Source organism: Chiloscyllium punctatum, chromosome 26, assembly GCF_047496795.1.
Source record: "Chiloscyllium punctatum isolate Juve2018m chromosome 26, sChiPun1.3, whole genome shotgun sequence".
In the NCBI taxonomy this organism is placed as follows: domain Eukaryota; kingdom Metazoa; phylum Chordata; class Chondrichthyes; order Orectolobiformes; family Hemiscylliidae; genus Chiloscyllium; species Chiloscyllium punctatum.
Genome location: NC_092764.1, coordinates 58,632,095 through 58,650,445, shown reverse-complemented (window position 1 = coordinate 58,650,445; position 18,351 = coordinate 58,632,095). Strand labels below are relative to the sequence as shown.

At 42.2% G+C, this 18,351-nt stretch overlaps 1 protein-coding gene across 2 annotated transcripts in view; it reads left to right on the top strand.

Moving 5' to 3' along the window:
* Nucleotides 1-17,963, top strand: part of cpne2 (copine II) — a 264,882-nt gene extending 246,919 nt beyond the window's left edge. For both annotated transcript variants that reach the window (XM_072547502.1, XM_072547503.1), the window contains one exon: nt 17,362-17,963. In XM_072547502.1, coding sequence (XP_072403603.1) covers nt 17,362-17,469 — 108 coding nt within the window. In that variant the 3' untranslated portion in view covers nt 17,470-17,963. The remainder of the gene's footprint in view (nt 1-17,361) is intronic.
* The last annotated feature ends 388 nt before the right edge of the window (nt 17,964-18,351 follow it).

Here is an 18,351-nt window from a genome sequence, read left to right as displayed (position 1 = left end):
TCAATACTTTTTGTCAGTATTCACTCAGGAACAGTTCATTGTTGATGATGTGAATATTGAGTCACAAGTGATTAGAATGGATGGCTTTGAGGTATGCAGGGAAGAGGTTCGGGGAATACTGGAAAGGGTGAAAATAGATAAGTCCCCGGGGCCTGATGGCATTTATCCTAGGATCCTCTGGGAAGGTAGGGAGGAGATAGCGGAGCCATTGGCCTTGATTTTTATGTCGTCGTTGTCTACAGGAATAGTGCCAGAAGACTGGAGGATAGCGAATGTAGTCCCCTTGTTCAAGAAGGGGAGTAGGGACAGCCCTAGTAACCATAGGCCAGTGAGTCTCACTTCTGTTGTGGGCAAAGTCTTAGAGAGAATTGTAAGGGATAGGATTTATGAACATCTGGATAGGAATAATGTGATCAAGGATAGTCAGCATGGTTTTGTGAAGGGCAGGTCGTGCCTCACAAACCTTATTGAGTTCTTTGAGAAGGTGACCAAGGAAGTGGACGAGGGTAAAGGAGTAGATGTGGTGTATATGGATTTTAGCAAGGCGTTTGATAAGGTACCCCATGGTGGGCTACTGCAAAAATTACAGAGGTATGGCATTGAGGGTGCATTAGAGGTTTGGATTAGGAATTGGCTGGCTGGAAGGAGACAGAGGGTAGTAGTTGATGGTAAAGGTTCATCTTGGAGCGCAGTTACTAGCGGTGTTCCACAAGGATCTGTTTTGAGACCATTGCTGTTTGTCATTTTTATAAATGACCTGGAGGAGGGGCTTGAAGGCTGGGTGAGCAAGTTTGCGGATGACACGAAAGTCGGTGGAGTGGTGGACAGCGAAGAAGGATGTGGCAGGTTACAGCGGGATATAGATAAGTTGCAGAGCTGGGCAGAAAGGTGGCAAATGGAGTTCAATGTAGCTAAGTGTGAAGTCATTCACTTTGGTAGGAGTAACAAGAAGATGGATTACTGGGCTAATAGTAGGCTACTTGGTAGTGTGGATGAGCAGAGGGATCTTGGTGTCCATGTACACAGATCTCTGAAGGTTGCCACCCAGGTAAATAGTGCAGTGAAGAAGGCATATGGCATACTGGGCTTTATTGGTAGAGGAATTGCGTTCCGGAGTCCTGAGGTCATGTTGCAGTTGTATAAGACTCTGGTGCGGCCTTATCTGGAGTATTGTGTGCAGTTTTGGTCGCCATACTATAGGAAGGATGTGGAATGGGTGCAGAGGAGGTTTACCAGGATGTTGCCTGGTATGGTAGGAAGATCGTATGAGGAAAGGCTGAGGCACTTGGGGCTTTTCTCATTGGAGAAGAGAAGGTTTAGGGGAGATTTGATAGAGGTGTACAAGATGATTAGGGGTTTAGATAGGGTTGACAGTGAGAACCTTTTTCCGCTTATGGAGTCAACTGTTACTAGGGGACACAGCTTTAAATTAAGGGGAGGTTGGTATAGGACAGATGTTAGGGGTAGATTCTTTACTCAGCGGGTTGTGAGTTCATGGAATGCCCTGCCAGTATCAGTGGTGGACTCTCCTTCTTTATGGTCATTCAAGCGGGCATTGAATAAGCATATGGAGGTTATTGGGCTAGTGTAGGTTAGGTAGGCTTCGGTCGGCGCAACATCGAGGGCCGAAGGGCCTGTACTGCGCTGTATTTTTCTATGTTCTACGTTCTAAATCAAAGCCGAAAACCTGCATTATTAATTTAATGTTGCCTGCCAGATTCATTTGTGACGAACATAATAATAAGGGATAATTTCCTGTAATCTCTGACAGTGTGTTGTCCAAGTCCCTATTCTCACCATTGTAAATGTCAATTTATTGTTGAATGTCTATTAGGCACCAGCCAGTATAAATGACGGGACTTTGAGCTATTGGCATGATCCCAACTATCCCATTTCTGTAAATATCAAACAACATTTCTGGAAATAAATTATTTGTAAAACAGCAAGTTACATACATTAATTAGACTACAGGTTATTTGCATGCTGCTGGCTCTGATTGCATTATTTCTCCCTCAAATAGTTGAGTGCTTGCTGAAACCTTCAAATTTTAATACAGAAGCTTAAATATCCATATTCTAGTGCATGAATCAGAAAAGGCTACTGTGCAGGTACATCATGCAAGCAGGTAAACTAAACCATGTTATTATTTATTGTAAGGAGAATTGAGTATAAAAATAGGCAGGTTATGCTTCAGTTGTATAGAATACTGGTGAGATCACATCTAGAGCACTTGACCTTGTTTCTAGGAATAATTAAAATCGTTGTAAGACTTACCAAACTAATACCTGGAATAGGAAGTTTGTTTTATGAGGAACGGTTGGACTAGGTAGGCTTGTATTCTAGTGCTACTTTCTCCCACCCCCACCCTCCTCTAGCTTATCTCTCCACGCTTCAGGCTCTCTGCCTTTATTCCTGATGAAGGGCTTTTGCGCAAAACGTCAATTTTACTGCTCCTCGGATGCTGCCTGAACGGCCGTGCTCTTCCAGCACCACTAATCCAGGCTTGTATTCCAGTTGGATACGACTTATATCAAAGCTGGAGTTCAGAAAAGTAAGAGGCAGCTTGATTTTAATGTGTAAAATCCTGAGCAGTTTCAATATGGGAAGTATGTTTCCTCTTCCAGAAGAATCTACACCTCGGGATCGCTATCTGAAAAGATGGGCTCACCCACTTAAAACCAAGTTGAGGTGAAATATTTTCTTTTAGAGTGTCTTGAGTCTTTGGAACTCCGACCCTGAAAAGGTGTTGGAAGCAGGGTTTTTGAAGATGTTTAAGACAGAAGTTGGGTAGATTCTTGGTAAGCAGGGATGTGAAAGGTTGACAGAGGTAGGTGGCAATGTGGATTTAAGGGTACAATTAGATCTGTCATGGCCATATTAAATAGTAAAGCAGGTTTGAGGGGCCAAATGGCCTACTTCTACTCCTTAGGTTTCGTTTGATATATGTTACAAAGCACTTACACTTCAGCCTACACTTCTGACAGATACGCGCCATTAAACAAACTATCCCAAAATGCTGATACATAAAGAATACTCTCTTGGATGAATCCAAAATGCTTTGGCTGCATTGATTACACAGTCTGCCAAATCCCATGACTACTTGTATTCTAACGTACTCACATCCACCAACTACCAGCAGCAGTCGTTACCAGAGAAAAGGCCAAACAATCACTAAGCATAGAACAGGCTGTACATTTATCATAAGGAAAGATTGTAAAGCACAGGGGGAAGATGGAAATGCAATTATTATTGGGAAGGAGCTCTTAGACTTTACAACATGATCTGGATCCCTTGGTCAGAATTATTGATCCGTAGCAAGCCGTCTTTTCATTGCTATTATTATTTTACAAGTTCCCGAATATAATGCAAATGAAGAGTCGAGGTTTCCAATGACTGTCTCACCTCTTTAAGACTGCACTGTTGTTTGAGTGATGTGTACACCACCTCTGTCATTGCTTTTAGTGAGTGCACTTTAGCACTCTGAGCTACCTAATCTATATCATGTAAATGTATTATTAATGTTAAGCCTATTACTTTTAAAGTTCTGAATACCCACTCTACATCTCTACAAGTCTGATCTGATATAACTATAATAACAGGCATAACTTGCAGTCAAATATACATGCTATCCATTCTCATTACTGTAAATATATTCTGTGAAATGTATTTGTCTGTTCAACTGAGACCAACAGACTTTTCATATAGTCCTGAACTGTCCATTAATTATCCATATGAAATATTCTGTTAATCAGTTATATTGTAAAATATGATACTTTATATCAAAAGCCTATAACGTATTTTAAAAATTGTAGAAGTGTTTTATGCACAATTGAATTCCAGAATGTCACATGAAAATATAAATATATGATTAAAATTTATAGAAAATTTACATGGCACACTAAACAAAAAACAGAGAACTGCGGGCACTGGAAACCAGAATTGATGCTTTACCATATGAACTGCCTGAGTGCACAGTGAAATTTTGTACAAAGGGGGCAAAATTCTATGCTTAATCTTTAACAATTGCAGCCAAGCTTAAATTTAAACTCAGGAAAATTAAATTACAATCAAGGTAACGGTCTCTCAATTTTAAAACATGAAAGCATTCTAAATTCAGGGGGCCCTGGGGTAAAATTAAGATCTCATGTTGGTTTTGAACTAGCCAACCAATGGCGTTTGTGCAATTTTTTATTGTTGAAATGACCTGAAACAAGCCACAGACTAGAAGGAACACACATCAGTGGGTGGCCCTCTCTAATCAGTCCTTCCTCAGTTCAAAAGACTTAGCACCAATTGGCAGGACCAGGTTTCCCAAGAACCAATTTACTTGCCATCGTGTTTTGCTCTGACCTATTGAATTTCAATAATGTATTGGTTCGGCTCAGTGTGTGGAACAGGTTTGGGGCCTTGAATTGTGAAAAATAGTTGAGTTGAGCAGATTTTGAAATGTGTTACGAAATGTGGAACATTCATGCATTTGATCCTTCTATAACTTCTTGTACATATATAGAATCATAGAATCCCTGAAGTATGGAAGAAGGCTATTCGGCCCAATGAGTCCACACCTACCCTCCAACAGCATCCCACACTAGCCTTGTAACCCAGCATTTCCTATGGCTAACCCACCCAGCCTGCACACCCCTGAACACTATGGGCAATTTAGCATGGCCAATCCACCTATCTCTAGTTAGGCTGTAACTGTAGTAAATGTGAATGGAAATGATGTTTATGAGCAATCAAATCAGCTGAAAAAGTGGGTGTTATGTGGAATTATTTGACTCATTGAAGAGTCCTGTGTTAATGAATCACTGATAGACAAGAAATCATATTTATACTGGAAATAAAATAAAAATTTGTGTCTAAAAAGGAAAGAATATTAGAGTGTATAAACAAAATCATAGAAAGGATGTGTCTGCTTGATGTCAATTATGTGAATCCCAATGTCCTTAAACTCAACTTTCATTCTAGTTGTGAGTAGGTAGTAAAGTTCGATATCATCAGTCTGGTTCCACATTACTGAGCTCCTGTAGCTCAGTTAGTAAATAGATTACAAAGTGGGAAAACTAACATGGCTTGAGTTGACCTGGTGGATCTCCACTTCAATCCAAGTCTAGTTAACCGATTAAAGGCAGGAATTAGTAGGGTATATGTTAGACATTCACACCTAAGGGTGAAGGAGAAGGTGAGGGAGTCACTCAGGCACGCTCTGCTGTTGGCTTTCCAGTGACTGCTACCAGAAAGCTCAACTCGGAAGAGAACAGCATTAGCTTTGGGAGTGTGGTTCTCCAGGGTCCGGTAGCTGAGCAGGACTCACCGTGCACTGGGAAGGCGAGCAAGATGGTGAAGGACAGCTCATGCTGGGTAGAACCAAAGCCCGCTAAAGTAAAAAAAAATCAGAGACTTCAGAGGAAGAAAACAAACAGACTTGCATTTATATAGCACCATCCGCAACCTCAGGGTATCCCAGAGCATTTCAAAACCAATGGTATACTTTTGAAATGTAGTAATTATTGCAAAATTGAAGTCTACACAGTCCAACAAATGCCACAAACAGCGATGGGATCATGACCAGATCGTTCACATCAGCTGAAAGGTAAATATTGACTGCACTCACGGGGTGTTTGAAATCCACCTGAGAGTGAGCACTTGGGGCCTTGGTTTAACACCTGTCTGAAAGGCAGTGGCTCTGTAGAGCCATTCCCAACAACAAATTGTTGCCCTTGATGGTCGATTATTTACTTTGGAAGTGTGTTGTCAGGAGCAGGTGGGAGGTGCTGATAAAATGTAGGCACCGTTCTATTTGAATGAATTAGCTGGTGAACTGTGCACCAGCAGTAGCACTGGGCCATGGCTCCCCTTCACTGCCAACTGTGAGAGTGCGGCTGCTGCTCATTAAACACAGGAAATCCTCTGCGCCTTGTACATACAATGAACTTGGCACCATCGACCCAGCATCTGTCACTGGAACAGAAATTTCTGGAGAAGCTCAGCAGGTCTGGCAGCGTCTGTGGAGAGAAAACACTTAATGTTTCGTCTCCAATGACCCTCCTTCAGCATCTTTTCATGGGTCCAGGGTCTCTGTGATTTGGCGTCTTTTTCTTAATGACCCTCAGAGACGGTGGGACAGTCGGGTGGAGTCTGGAGAGGGTGCATGATGTGGTCTGCTGCCACGTTTACAAAAGCGAGACCCAGCCATCAGGAACTCACTGCATTATGATCTATACCACACAGAGTTGTGTCGAGGTCTTTAAAATCTTGACAGGCATAGACAAGATAGTTAGCCTTTCCCCATGGTAGGGGAGGCTAAAACTAGAGGGGAAAGCTACAAAAGGGTCCAGAGGGGCAATAGTTTTCAAACAGAAGGTGGTGAGTGTGTGGAAAACTTACACACACACACACACACACACACACACACACACACTTCCACAAGCACACACACACATGTGCCCACATACACACGCACACATCTACAAACACATAAACACTTCCATAAACACACACACATGCACACACAAATGCACATACACACACACAAACACCTACACATGCTCGCGTGCACACGCCCACACAAACACACACACTTCCACAAGCACACACACACATGTGCCCACATACACACGCACACATCAACAAACACACAAACACTTCCATAAACACACACACATGCACACACAAATGCACATGCACACACACAAACACAAACACACACACATGCTCGCGTGCACACGCCCACACAAACACACACACACACGCACATTCAGTCAACCTGTTCTGAACTAGCAAAGCAGCTGCTACCGTCAGACCATATTGCATAATCTCCTGACACCAGCACAACTGAGTTCCTGCATGAAAACCTGGCTAACTCCCACCAATACATATCTCCTACCTATCAACATAGTTAACTGATTGTGTTTTTTGTTTGTTTTGTTTCTTGAAGTAGATATATCAGTGCTAGGGAGGAAATCATCCCTGACACTTAGTGCAGTCCTGGAACTACATAAATTAGAGCTCCTTTCTCACAAAGCAATTTGATCCCCAATCCTGGAATTGCAACTAAATGTACAATTTTGAACTGTGCATGGCTTCACAGAATTTCTAAGAGGAAGTGACTAACTGGTGATGAATTCCAGACAGATTACTGCTGTGAATTCATGACACCGTGTGAAAACTTTGTGAAATCATTAATGTGAAGGGGAAGAGAATGCACAGGACTTTCAGTATAAATTGCTAGCTATCCCCCACTGTGACAAATCACTTATCTGGCTATTCTTCACCTCATGCAGGCCAATGCTTTTAGGTGTAAAAATGGATGAATGCTGGAAATACATGGTGGGTAAGGCAGCATCTATGGAGAGAGGGAGAGAGTTAATGTTTCATGCCTGTGACCTTTCATCTGAACAACTGCAGACCTACCTCTCCTAGAATGGTCTTGCATTAGAACTCTTGTCTATCATGATCTACCTAACCAGTACTGCATGATTCACCTCTTCATGTTTAACCCTGGTTATGTTCTACACTAGGAGACATCTTCTGGGGGTCTGGAGGCAGAGGGAAATCAGTTTAATTAAGTAAGATGGTGGCAGACCAGAACTCCACACCTTCCTATTCTTGACCTGATTGAGTTCTGGGCAGAAAATTAGAGAAAATCCCTCAATCTGCACCAATTTTGGCATGATTGAGGGACTGGAGAGAGAGCAGGGTTTTTTAGTGACAAGTAACCTTTCTCCCCAGCTCCATTCCTGCCTCCCTGTCCCCATGACCACACCCCTAACCCCAACTCCCCAAGTTGGACATTTATTGCAGATTGTGTTAGGAAGCAGTGCTTGTTTCTGTGCAAAAGAAACTCATGATTTTTTCATGATTACAGGACTGAAGTTGAAGTTTTTTTTTTGTCCTGTGGCTCCACTTATTTGATGTAACCCAATCTCCCACAAACACCATTTACCCTTCCCATCAGCAATCCTGGGAGTCTCAGAGGTTGGTCCTACGCCCGCTGCTGTGGCACTGCCAGGTTCAGAGGCTGGCAGGACTTCCTGATCCAATTCCTAGTATTGAAAGCTCACTGGCAATCAACTGCCTGATTACCAGAGGATCCGGCAAGATTTCTCACCTTAGTGGACTGTGGATTTCCCTTTTGGCGACTCTCCTGCTAAGAGACACGGTCTGAACATGAGAAGATCTCAGTCTTCGTTTTCCATTCAGTTTCTCCATTTAAAAAAAGAGATGAAATGGAACATGTGTATGAATTGAGCTGCCAGAGGAAGTGGTGGAGGCTGGTACAACTGCAACATTTAAAAGGCATCTGGATGGGTATATGAATAGGAAGGGTTTGGAGGGATATGGGTCAGGTGCTGGCAGGTGGGACTAGATTGGGTTGATATATCTGGTTGGCATGGAACAGGTTGGACCGCAGGGTCTGTTACTGTGCTGTACACCTCTATGATTCTATGATGTGATACCAACTGTGAGGAGCATGAATGAAAAACATTTCAACCAGTGTCAAACTGGATAAAGGGTTTAATAACTATATTGAAGCAAATTACTTCAGCTTTTGTGTGGGTTCAAACTTGACTGGTATTAAGAGTCAAACCTGTTTCAGTGATAATCCTGTCCTCATTGGGGCCGCATTCTGATGATCCTGGAATTTGAAGCAGCAGAAGAAACTCTAACTGAGTTGGTTTTGAAAAGCAGATGTAAAATCTATAATACTCAATGAAAGAACTCAGGTAAACTGAATACAGAAGATGAACTATCCACTTTAGAGAATCGTAGAATAGAATCTCTCCAGTGTGGAAGAAGGCCATTTGGCCCATAGGGTCCACACTGACTCTCCAAAGAGCAGCCCACCGAGGCCCAACCCCCACATTCCCCATTGCTAAACCACCAAGCCTGCATAATCCTGAATAGTACAGGCAATTTAGCATGGCCAATCCACCTAACCTGCATATCTTTAGACTATGAGAGGAAACCCACACAGACACAGGGAGAATGTGCAAACAGTCACCTGAGAAAGGAATCAAACCAGGCTACCCCATTTAGAATAGTTTTATTTTTAAAGAAGAACACCCTACTCTTAAAAAAAACAGTTGGCCGAAAGTAAAATTTGGCAATTGTAATCAGCTTGACTTCCATAGAAATACTTAGTCCTGAATTCCATAAGGGTCAGTGTATATGTCACAATCTGAACAATTCATAGTCAAAATTTCTATTCAAGTTAATAAAATTGTGAAAAGGTGTATTTGAACAGCAGCTAATTGTTTTTAACATGAAAAAGGCCTACGGTGTAATGCAGAGGCTTAAGGAAATAAATGGAAACCAGGTGAAAGCAGATACCAGGAGTAGCTAAAATAAATTTATGGATTTGAAAGAGGATCTGAAAAGAGATGGAAAATCAGAGGAATTTTAAGAGAGGGCATTCCAGAACATGGAGCCAAGGTGGCTCAATGCACAGCTAGGGAGCATTCAGGGTAACAGATAAAGGAATTTAACAGCAGGAGTTTCAGATCTGAGGCATTGAGATCCAATGTCAGTCAGTAAGGATGGAAATGAGGCTAAGCACAAGACATCTTGTTGACCAGCACAAGAAGATGATCAGACAAGGGCTTGACAGCAGTCAAGAATATAACAAATTCAGAAGTCACATGACACTAGATTATAGACCAACAGGTTTATTTGCAATCACAAGATTTCGGAGCGCTGCCCCTCGCCGGGTGAGGTCGGTTGAACGATGTGGTCAGACAAGTTGACGATGGACTTCTCTGTGGTGGTACCGGTTTCAACCATGGTGCCAGGGAGGTTTGGTTACTGCTGGTGGTGATGCCACATTTCTCCAGTTTCCTGATTTTGGTCTGCATGTAGGTGGCGTTCTTCTGCTGCCTCACCTGTTTGGCAGTGACTCATGGCTAGTCTGCTGTGTCCTGAGTGCAAGCTGAGAAAATGGACTCTATCTCGATTTCAAGGTTACAACGTCTGCTGTGGAGTTGGTGTACAAGATGGTTGAGGAGTGTGAGAGAAGTGCGACGGCAGGGTGTATCAGCTTAGTCCATGTTGCAGGTCGATTTGAATGAGTTCGCGATCTGTAGTCCTTTCAGGATGTTCTCTGCTTTATTTAATCTCTGCAGCAATGTGGTGTTTGTGTTGCTATGCATAATCTTCTTGGAGATCCTTTGAGCAACCATAATGTGGAGGTGCCTGTGTTGGACTGGGATGGACAAGGTCAGAAGTCACATGACACCAGGTTATAGTCCAACAGGTTTATTTGAAATCACAAGCTCTTGGAGAACTGCTCAATCAGCTGAAGTTTGGCTATCTAAGAAGATAACCAGTCAGGAAGATAGAAATTAATCATCTTAAGCAACTTTATTTTCAGGAAGAGATTTACGAGCACAGACAAAATACTGCACACGTGGAGATCGGAAATAAAAATAGAAAGTGCTGAACAAACTCAGTAGACTTGGCAGCATCTCAGAGAGGGAGAGAGAGAGAGAAAGACAGTGTTAATGTTTCAATCCCAATACAACTCTTTTACAGTGTGAAGAGATGTGGAAATATGATGAGCTTTAAGCTGCAGAGAACTCTCTAATCTGTCCCTGATCTTCCCTTTTGCTCCATTTGCTTCTCCCCATTTTTTACCATCATAAAATCTGTCACAATTGCACTATCCTTAAAATCGCAGCAGAGAATTAAGGAGCCTGGGGTCTGGTCAGAATATAAAGAACAACAGAGAATAATTAAAAGCTTAATCGGTATTAATAAATTTCATCTTGAGAGGAAGGCAGCTAGAAATGTAAAGCAGATATCAAGAGGTTCTGCAGGAATCTAAAGAAAAAAAGGAGCTGGTAAAGTAAGCATTGGTCCTTTAGAGAGTGAAATTGGGGAGTTAACAGTAGATAGAAAAGAAATGGCAGAAGTAATGAATAAACATTTTACTCATTTCTTCATGTAGAGCATACAAAAATCATTCCAGTATAGCCTGTAAATAGGGAAGAGAGAAAGTGGGTGAAATTACAATTACCAGAGGCAGTGGAGATGTTGAGAAAAGTCAGTGTTGAGCTAGTAGTAGATGGGTTCAGCATACACGTGGAACCTGAATTTGTGCTTTTGGATGATATTGTCAAGGAGTAGGAAGTAGGTGAGGGGCATAGGTAAATGTTTTTGGGGGGGAGCTTCACAAATAACTGGGCAGGACCAGAAAGAGAAGCCATTGCAGGTGAAACTCTGGCCAAAACTGGAGATGGAGCTGGACAAATGTACTTTCACCTCGATTCCTAGAGTGAAGAGGCCTTGCAGGGTAAAGGTGTGCTCAACTACTTGAAAGGCTACAGACAGATTAAGGAAGAATAGGGAGGGAGTAGTTAACTCTGGAATACTTACATGCAATTGAATTTCAGACTTTAGATGAATACCTCCCTTATTGGACCATCCTGTAATCTGACCACCTCAAATATCCTCCGGCAGCCAATAGCCAACCTCTTTTTACAGATTCACTTCATCACAAACATGATATATCCCAAAGTGCACTAAAAATTATGTCTCGATTTAAAATCTCATTTCCACTTCAAACACTGTAACATGCTAATTTGAAACTGATTGCAGTGTGAAAGGTTGCCATAGTTAAAAACGATCACAGGTGGTCGATAGAGGACTCTAGTGGTAGTGCCCCTTTCTCAGGGCCAGAATTCGAGGCCAGTATTCCAGTCCCACTTTCTGTAGAGATATGTCATAACATGTAGAATTAAAAATATCTGTATTTGAGTCATAGAGTCATAGAGATGTGCGGCACCGAAACCCTTCGGTCCAACTTGTCCATGCCAACCATGGGCGGCACGGTGGCACTGCTGCCTCACAGCGCCAGAGATCCGGGTTCAATTCCCGCCTCAGGCGACTGACTGTGTGGAGTTTGCACATTCTCCCCGTGTCTGTGTGGGTTTCCTCCGGGTGCTCCGGTTTCCTCCCACAGTCCAAAGATGTGCAGGGCAGGTGAACTGGCCGTGCTAAATTGTCCGTAGCGTTAGGTAAGGGGTAGATGTAGGGGTATGGGTGGGTTACGCTTCGGCGGGGCGGTGTGGACTTGTTGGGCCGAAGGGCCTGTTTCCACACTGTTAATAATCTAATCATCTAATCTAATATCCCAACACAATCTAGTCCAACCAGCCAGCAACCAGCCCATATCCCTCTGAACTCTTCTTATTGGTTGTTTTCCCTGGAGCATTCAAGGCTATGGGGTGACTTTATAGGGGTTTATATAATAATGAGTGACATGGCTAGGGTAAATAGACAAGGTCTTTTCCCTGAGGTGGGGGAGTCCAGAACCAGAGGGCATAGGTTTAGAGTGAGAGGGGAAAGATTTAAAAGGGACCTAAGGAGCAACGTTTGCACACAAAGGGTGGTGTGTGTATGGAATGAGCTACCCTGGAGAGTTTTTCTTTTCCTAGTTCATTCTAACTGATTATCCATCAGAGATTTCTCGTGCACAAACCACATCATTCTCCCGTTGATATATAACTTCTCTTGTCTGTAAGCTTAGCTTTCAGTAGAAGACTTTGGATTGGTATGTAATGGATTCCACCACAGCAACAGAATTACTGTCCAAAGAAAATGACATCCCTAAGAAGATGTGTGTGCATACCATTCTTCAACTGAGTGACTCTTCAATCTCATTACATGCACCGTTGCTAGGTTACATTACCAGTTACTGCTCACATGTAAACCTGTGGTCAGAGGCATACAAGAGGGGCAATGTTACAGTCACTGCATTTACCAGCTGCCCTAGCTTGGTTTCTTTTCTCAATATCACCCCAATAGATCAAGACAGGAGGCAATGACCTCCTTCAATATCCGTTCGCATCACAAGTGATCTATTTCAGAAGAATTTCAGCTTGGAAATATGTTCCAATACATATTGCTCAATGCAATAATAATTTCTCATAGCTACATTAAATAGAATCACTGCTGTCTAAACCACCCACTTGACCCCCCTCCGGGTGGATTAGCTTGATTATTAGCTGAAGCAATATTAAGCTGCTAATCCGCTGTCACCAGGCAAATATTGCCTTCTCCTTTACTGCTGACAGCTACAAGGAAAAGTAGATTATTATAAAATTCATCTAGTGCTTTGAATATAAACAGATAACCCTTCACTTGCCATGCAGCTAAGCAAAATTCCCAGTTCTGAGTCGACTTTGCATTTAGTGTTTCTTGCACCAGCCAGAGTTACTGCAAATGAAGCAACTCAAGTACCCACATAGTGTGAGTCTCGACAGCAGTGCCCTCCATTATCTGCACTTTTGATCTCCTGGAAGCTTTAGTGTTAGAACTGAGGGAGTAGCATGTACCAGAATGAGGTCAGGAGTACATCAGGGAGTCAAGACTGGAAGATAGACCTTCGATGGTTTGGTTGAGGACCAGCAGAAATCAGACTGAAAGGAAAACTGGTAGGCAGTGAATTCAGCCCAGGAGATCAGGAAGAGTCATTTACAGGTAGCTTTCAGGTTTTCTATACTCCTTTATCTGACTGAGTCAAGTTAAAAAGCTGAAGTCTTAGTACAGATTGATAGCAAATGCCACTTGTCAAATTGCACCAATCAGATGATGTTATCTTTATTCTTACTCAGTCTCCTACCTCAGCAATTACTGACTCATGCACTCACATTTTTATCTTGGACAGTCTTGTGCAAAATCTTAATAAATGCCTTTGGAAGTCCTTACCAACGTTAATAGGCATTTGCCCGAACAGTATGCTGGTGACTAATTCACTTAGTCAGACATGACCTACTGTTCACGAATACATTTTTGTTCACCTTGTATTTTTCTAAATGCTCAATCACTCTGGGTCTAATCATTTCCAGTAACTTCCACACAATTGCTTCCAACCAGAGGGATGTTTACCATTATATGTTGCCAATACAAAAGCAAAATACCAGGCATCCAAAACAAAAGAACAAACTCAAGCCTATCAGGCAGTGCCTGTGAGAGAAACAGAATTAATGTTTCAGGCTGAATGACCTTTCATCAGAAGAGTTCTGAGAACAAGACATTGGGCTGCATTTTCTGGTAGACAGCATGCTGGGTAGGGCTGGACTAAACAGGCTGAGGGCTCACCTTCTGCCATTCAGCAGGCATCAACCTTTTAGTGTTGCTTGCTGATTTAATTGGCCAACAGCTTTAGCTGTCCCAGCGGCAACGCAGCCCAGGGTAGAGGATATCATGGACTACAAGGAGACACACACAGAAAACTAGCAAGTGGCAGGTAGGTCTAGGACATGTAGATGGGGAGAGATTGGAAAGCCTTAAAGGGAGGAACGAGGGTAACCGAGGGAAGAGGGATGGTGTGGGTGGGGATAGGTTTTGGAGGGCAGGCGATCAGGACTGAGGAAGTGGGGGGGGTGCACAATGTACATTGAGCACCCCCATCACTCTTCCCATTTTAAATATGGTCTGACTGCCACTGCCCAATATTTTTGATAGTTTGAGTCAACCTGCTCAGAGATGCTATTACACAGCTCTGGAGCAGGTGGGACTGTAACTGAGACCTTCTGAGTCAGAGGTGGGGACACTACCAGAAGAGCCCAGCTCTGCCCAGCATTTTATGGCAATGGAGGTGATTGAGGCCTTTAATTAGGAGAAAGTGAGGACTGCAGATGCTGGAGATCAGAGTCAAAGAGTGTGGTGCTAGAAACGCATAGCAGGTCAGGTAGCATCCGAGGAGCAGGAGAATTGATGTTTTGAGCATAAGCTTTTCATCAGGACTCCTGATGAAGATCTTATGCTCAAAGTGTCGACTCTGCTGCTCCTCGGATGCTGCCTGACTGGCTGTGTTTTTCCAGCATCACACTCTTCGACTTTAAGGCCTTTAATTGCCAAGTCCCTGGTGAGATAAGGCATTCAATGGGCCCCGGGATGGGAGGCCTAGTCGGCAACTTACTCATCCACAGAATTATGGGGAACAGTTAGGGCTAGGCAGGAAAGAGATGGACCAAGCTCCTGACTCAGTTTATGTTCAAAACTACCTTGATGACAGTAGCTGTAAAATTCAACTGATTTACTCTGTTCCTCATCACAGGTGCTGCCTGACTCCGGAATCCTTTGTTCTCTTTTTTTAAAATATAATTTATCAACACTTTCCAGCATTTGCTGTTTGTTTCAATAAACCCTAGTTAAGTATGGTATGTCAAGCTTACAAGATGTTCATGGAGCATTCATGCCTGATGCAAGGCAAGTCAAGGATTCTTTACTCATTGAGTCTGTCTGACTTGGATTAAACATAAGGATTGAAAACAAAAGTGGACCCCAGAGCCTGTCAGTTTGGTCTGTGTTTCAATAAGATCATAGCTAGTCTTTTGCCTCAGTTCTACCCACCATATTCCTTGAATCCCTGAGAGACTAAAGGTCTGTCTACCTCAGCCTGAAATCTATTCAACAGTTCTCCTCATTTCAGTTCAAACTGATCAGGTATTCCAGGTTCCCCAACCAGTCAATCTCAACCTCACTTCCAGTGTTGTTGTTCTTTAAATATGGAGACAACTTTGCACAGTACTCCAAGATGAGGTCTTCCTGAAGCCCTGTACGACTGTAGCAGGACATCCTTATTCTTCTGCTTTAATCTCCTTGTAATAAAAGCTATCATGTTTGTTGCCTTCCCAATTGTTGTACTTACTTTCCAACTTTTTAGAATACACCCCAGTGACTCTGAACATTAATGTTTTCCAGCTCCAAGCCTTTTAAAATGCTTTTGTTTTCTTTTTCCAATCCACTACCAAAGTGAATAACCCTACATTTCCCCAAATAATAATCTGTCTACCACCTGTCTATATCTCTGCAAGCTTTTGGGTCCTCCCCACTGTTTATGTTCCCACCCAGCTTTGTTTCATCAGCAAACTTAGATACAATACTCTCTATTCACTGAAGTATGGAAACAGACACTTCAGTGTAACTCGTCCATGCTGACCAGATATTCTATATAGATCTAGTCCCATTTGCCAGCATTTGGCCCATATCCCTCTAAACCCTTCCTATTCATGTACCCATCCGGATGCCTTTTAAATGTTGTAATTGTACCAGCCTCCTCAACTTCCTCTGGAAGCTTATTCCATGCATGCACCACCCTCTGCATGAAAAAGTTACCCCTTAGGTCCCTTTTAAATCTTTCTCCTTACATCTTAAACCTTCTAGTTTTAGACTCCCCTACCCTGGTGAAAGATCTTGACTATTTTTACCCTATACATGCCCTCATGATTTTATGAATTTTTCTAGAACGTCACCCCTCAGCCTCCGACGCTCTAGGGAAAACAGCCCTAGCCTATTCAGCCTCTCCCTATAGCTCAAACCCTCCAACCCTAGCAAAACTTTGCAAATCTTTTCTGAACCCTTTAAAGTTTGGTTTATAAATGGCTAAAGTCTCTAGCACCAATCCTTGTGGCACACCACGAATCACAACTTGTAAACTTGAAAATGCTACTCTATTTCTACTCTCTGCTTCTTCCGTTAACCAATCCTCTATCCATGCTACTATATTAATGTCATCTCCATCAGCCCTTACTTTGTATGGCACCTTGCTGAATGAATGCCTTTTGGAAATCCAAATATATCGACTGGTTCCCCTTTATCTACCTTTTCAGTTGCATTCTCAAAAACCTCAATACATTTGTCGAACATGATTTCCCTTCCACATACTTATGCTGACACTGTTCAATCATCTTATGGCTTTCTACATGAATTGTTAAGACTTCACTAGTAATATTTCATAGAATAGAATCCTTACAATGTGGAACAGGCTATTTGCCCCAACAAGTCCACACTGACTCTCCAAAGAATATCCCCTGAACACTATGGGCAATTTAGCATTGCCAATTCATCTAACCTGCACATCTTTGGACTGTGGGAGGAAACCGGAGCACCCAGAGGCATTCCACACAGACACTGGGAGAACGTGCCAACTCCACACAGTCACCAGAGGTTGAAATCGAATCTGGGTTGCTGGCACTGTGAGGCAGCAGTGCTAACAACTGAGCCACCGTGTCACCCTAATAGATTCCAGCATTGTCCTAACCTCTGATATCAGGCTAATTGGCCTGTAGTTGCTCCATCTCCCTCTTTTGAATAGCAATGTTACCTCTACTAACTTCCAATCCATCAAGACCATTCTAGAATGTGGAGAGTTTTGGAAACTCATAACCAGTGTATCTATTTACCTCTGTAAGTATCACTTCTAGAACTCTAGGGGTGTAGGTCATCAGGTCCTAGGAATTTGATCAGATTTAATTCACTTAAGATTCCGCAAATTCTTTTTCTGAGCAAAAATCATGCCATTGAGCCATGTATGAATTAACACTGAAACCTTTCATTTTGTTTTATGTTGTTCAGGCTCCTAAAGAAACATTGGCCAAATCTGTCCTGGCAGAACTACCCCAGCAAGTTGTTCAATACTTCAAGCAAAGAAACCTACCGCCCGTCAATTCTGATCCAGCCTAACACCAAACCATCACTCTTTGGACCTGCATGATACCAAATTCCCCACCATGTCCTCTGAAAACGTTTACAGACTAAATCTTTGCATGTTTTGCAGCACATTTGTAATGTTTTCATTGTTACAAACGGAAATTTCCAATACTGAAGTCTTAATTTGTTTGTAAGGAGAATCTGGTGCTTTGTACAAGTATAAGAATTAACACTAAAAGTGGTCAACAACTTTCCTTGTTACCACTGTTAAAGTATTGAATGTACCTTTGTAATATTGGGTGTTATGTATCCAAGTTTTTTAATTATTTTAACAATTTGAAAACAACATTATTGACGTAAAGGAAAGACAGAACTGAAAGTAATGAGTCTCATTTTGTGTCAATGTTGTCTGTATGATTAAAATAAACTGTTTTTTTGTCAAACTACTATGTTTGGATATTTTACACTAATTACCTGTAATACTTACAGTTGCAACGTTTCAGTAAATTAAGTTGAATTTACCAGAAGTTTCGGCTTTGACATTTCTTTGGAAGTACTTTTCATTACGGTTGAAGTGGCCTTAATAGCTAACTTAAGAAGATTGCTTTTCTAGGAGATTGGCATTAGTTCATCACTACTTCAGTACTAAGGGTGACAAGAGGAAATAATCAATCTACCAGGAATGAAAGCTCAAATAAAGAAGATTCATAAGATACGAACAGGGGAGTGATGCGAAGCACATAATGTTAACTGAACCATGCAGAATAAAACCATGCAATTGTCGTGCTTTCATCATCTAACAAAGGCTTGAATAAAGCTAAGGTTAGGAAAATGACCACTGGAGAATTACCCTATTGGTCAGGCCTTAAACAACTGCTTACTCTAGTTACTCTCCAAACAGCTTGACTGCTTTTC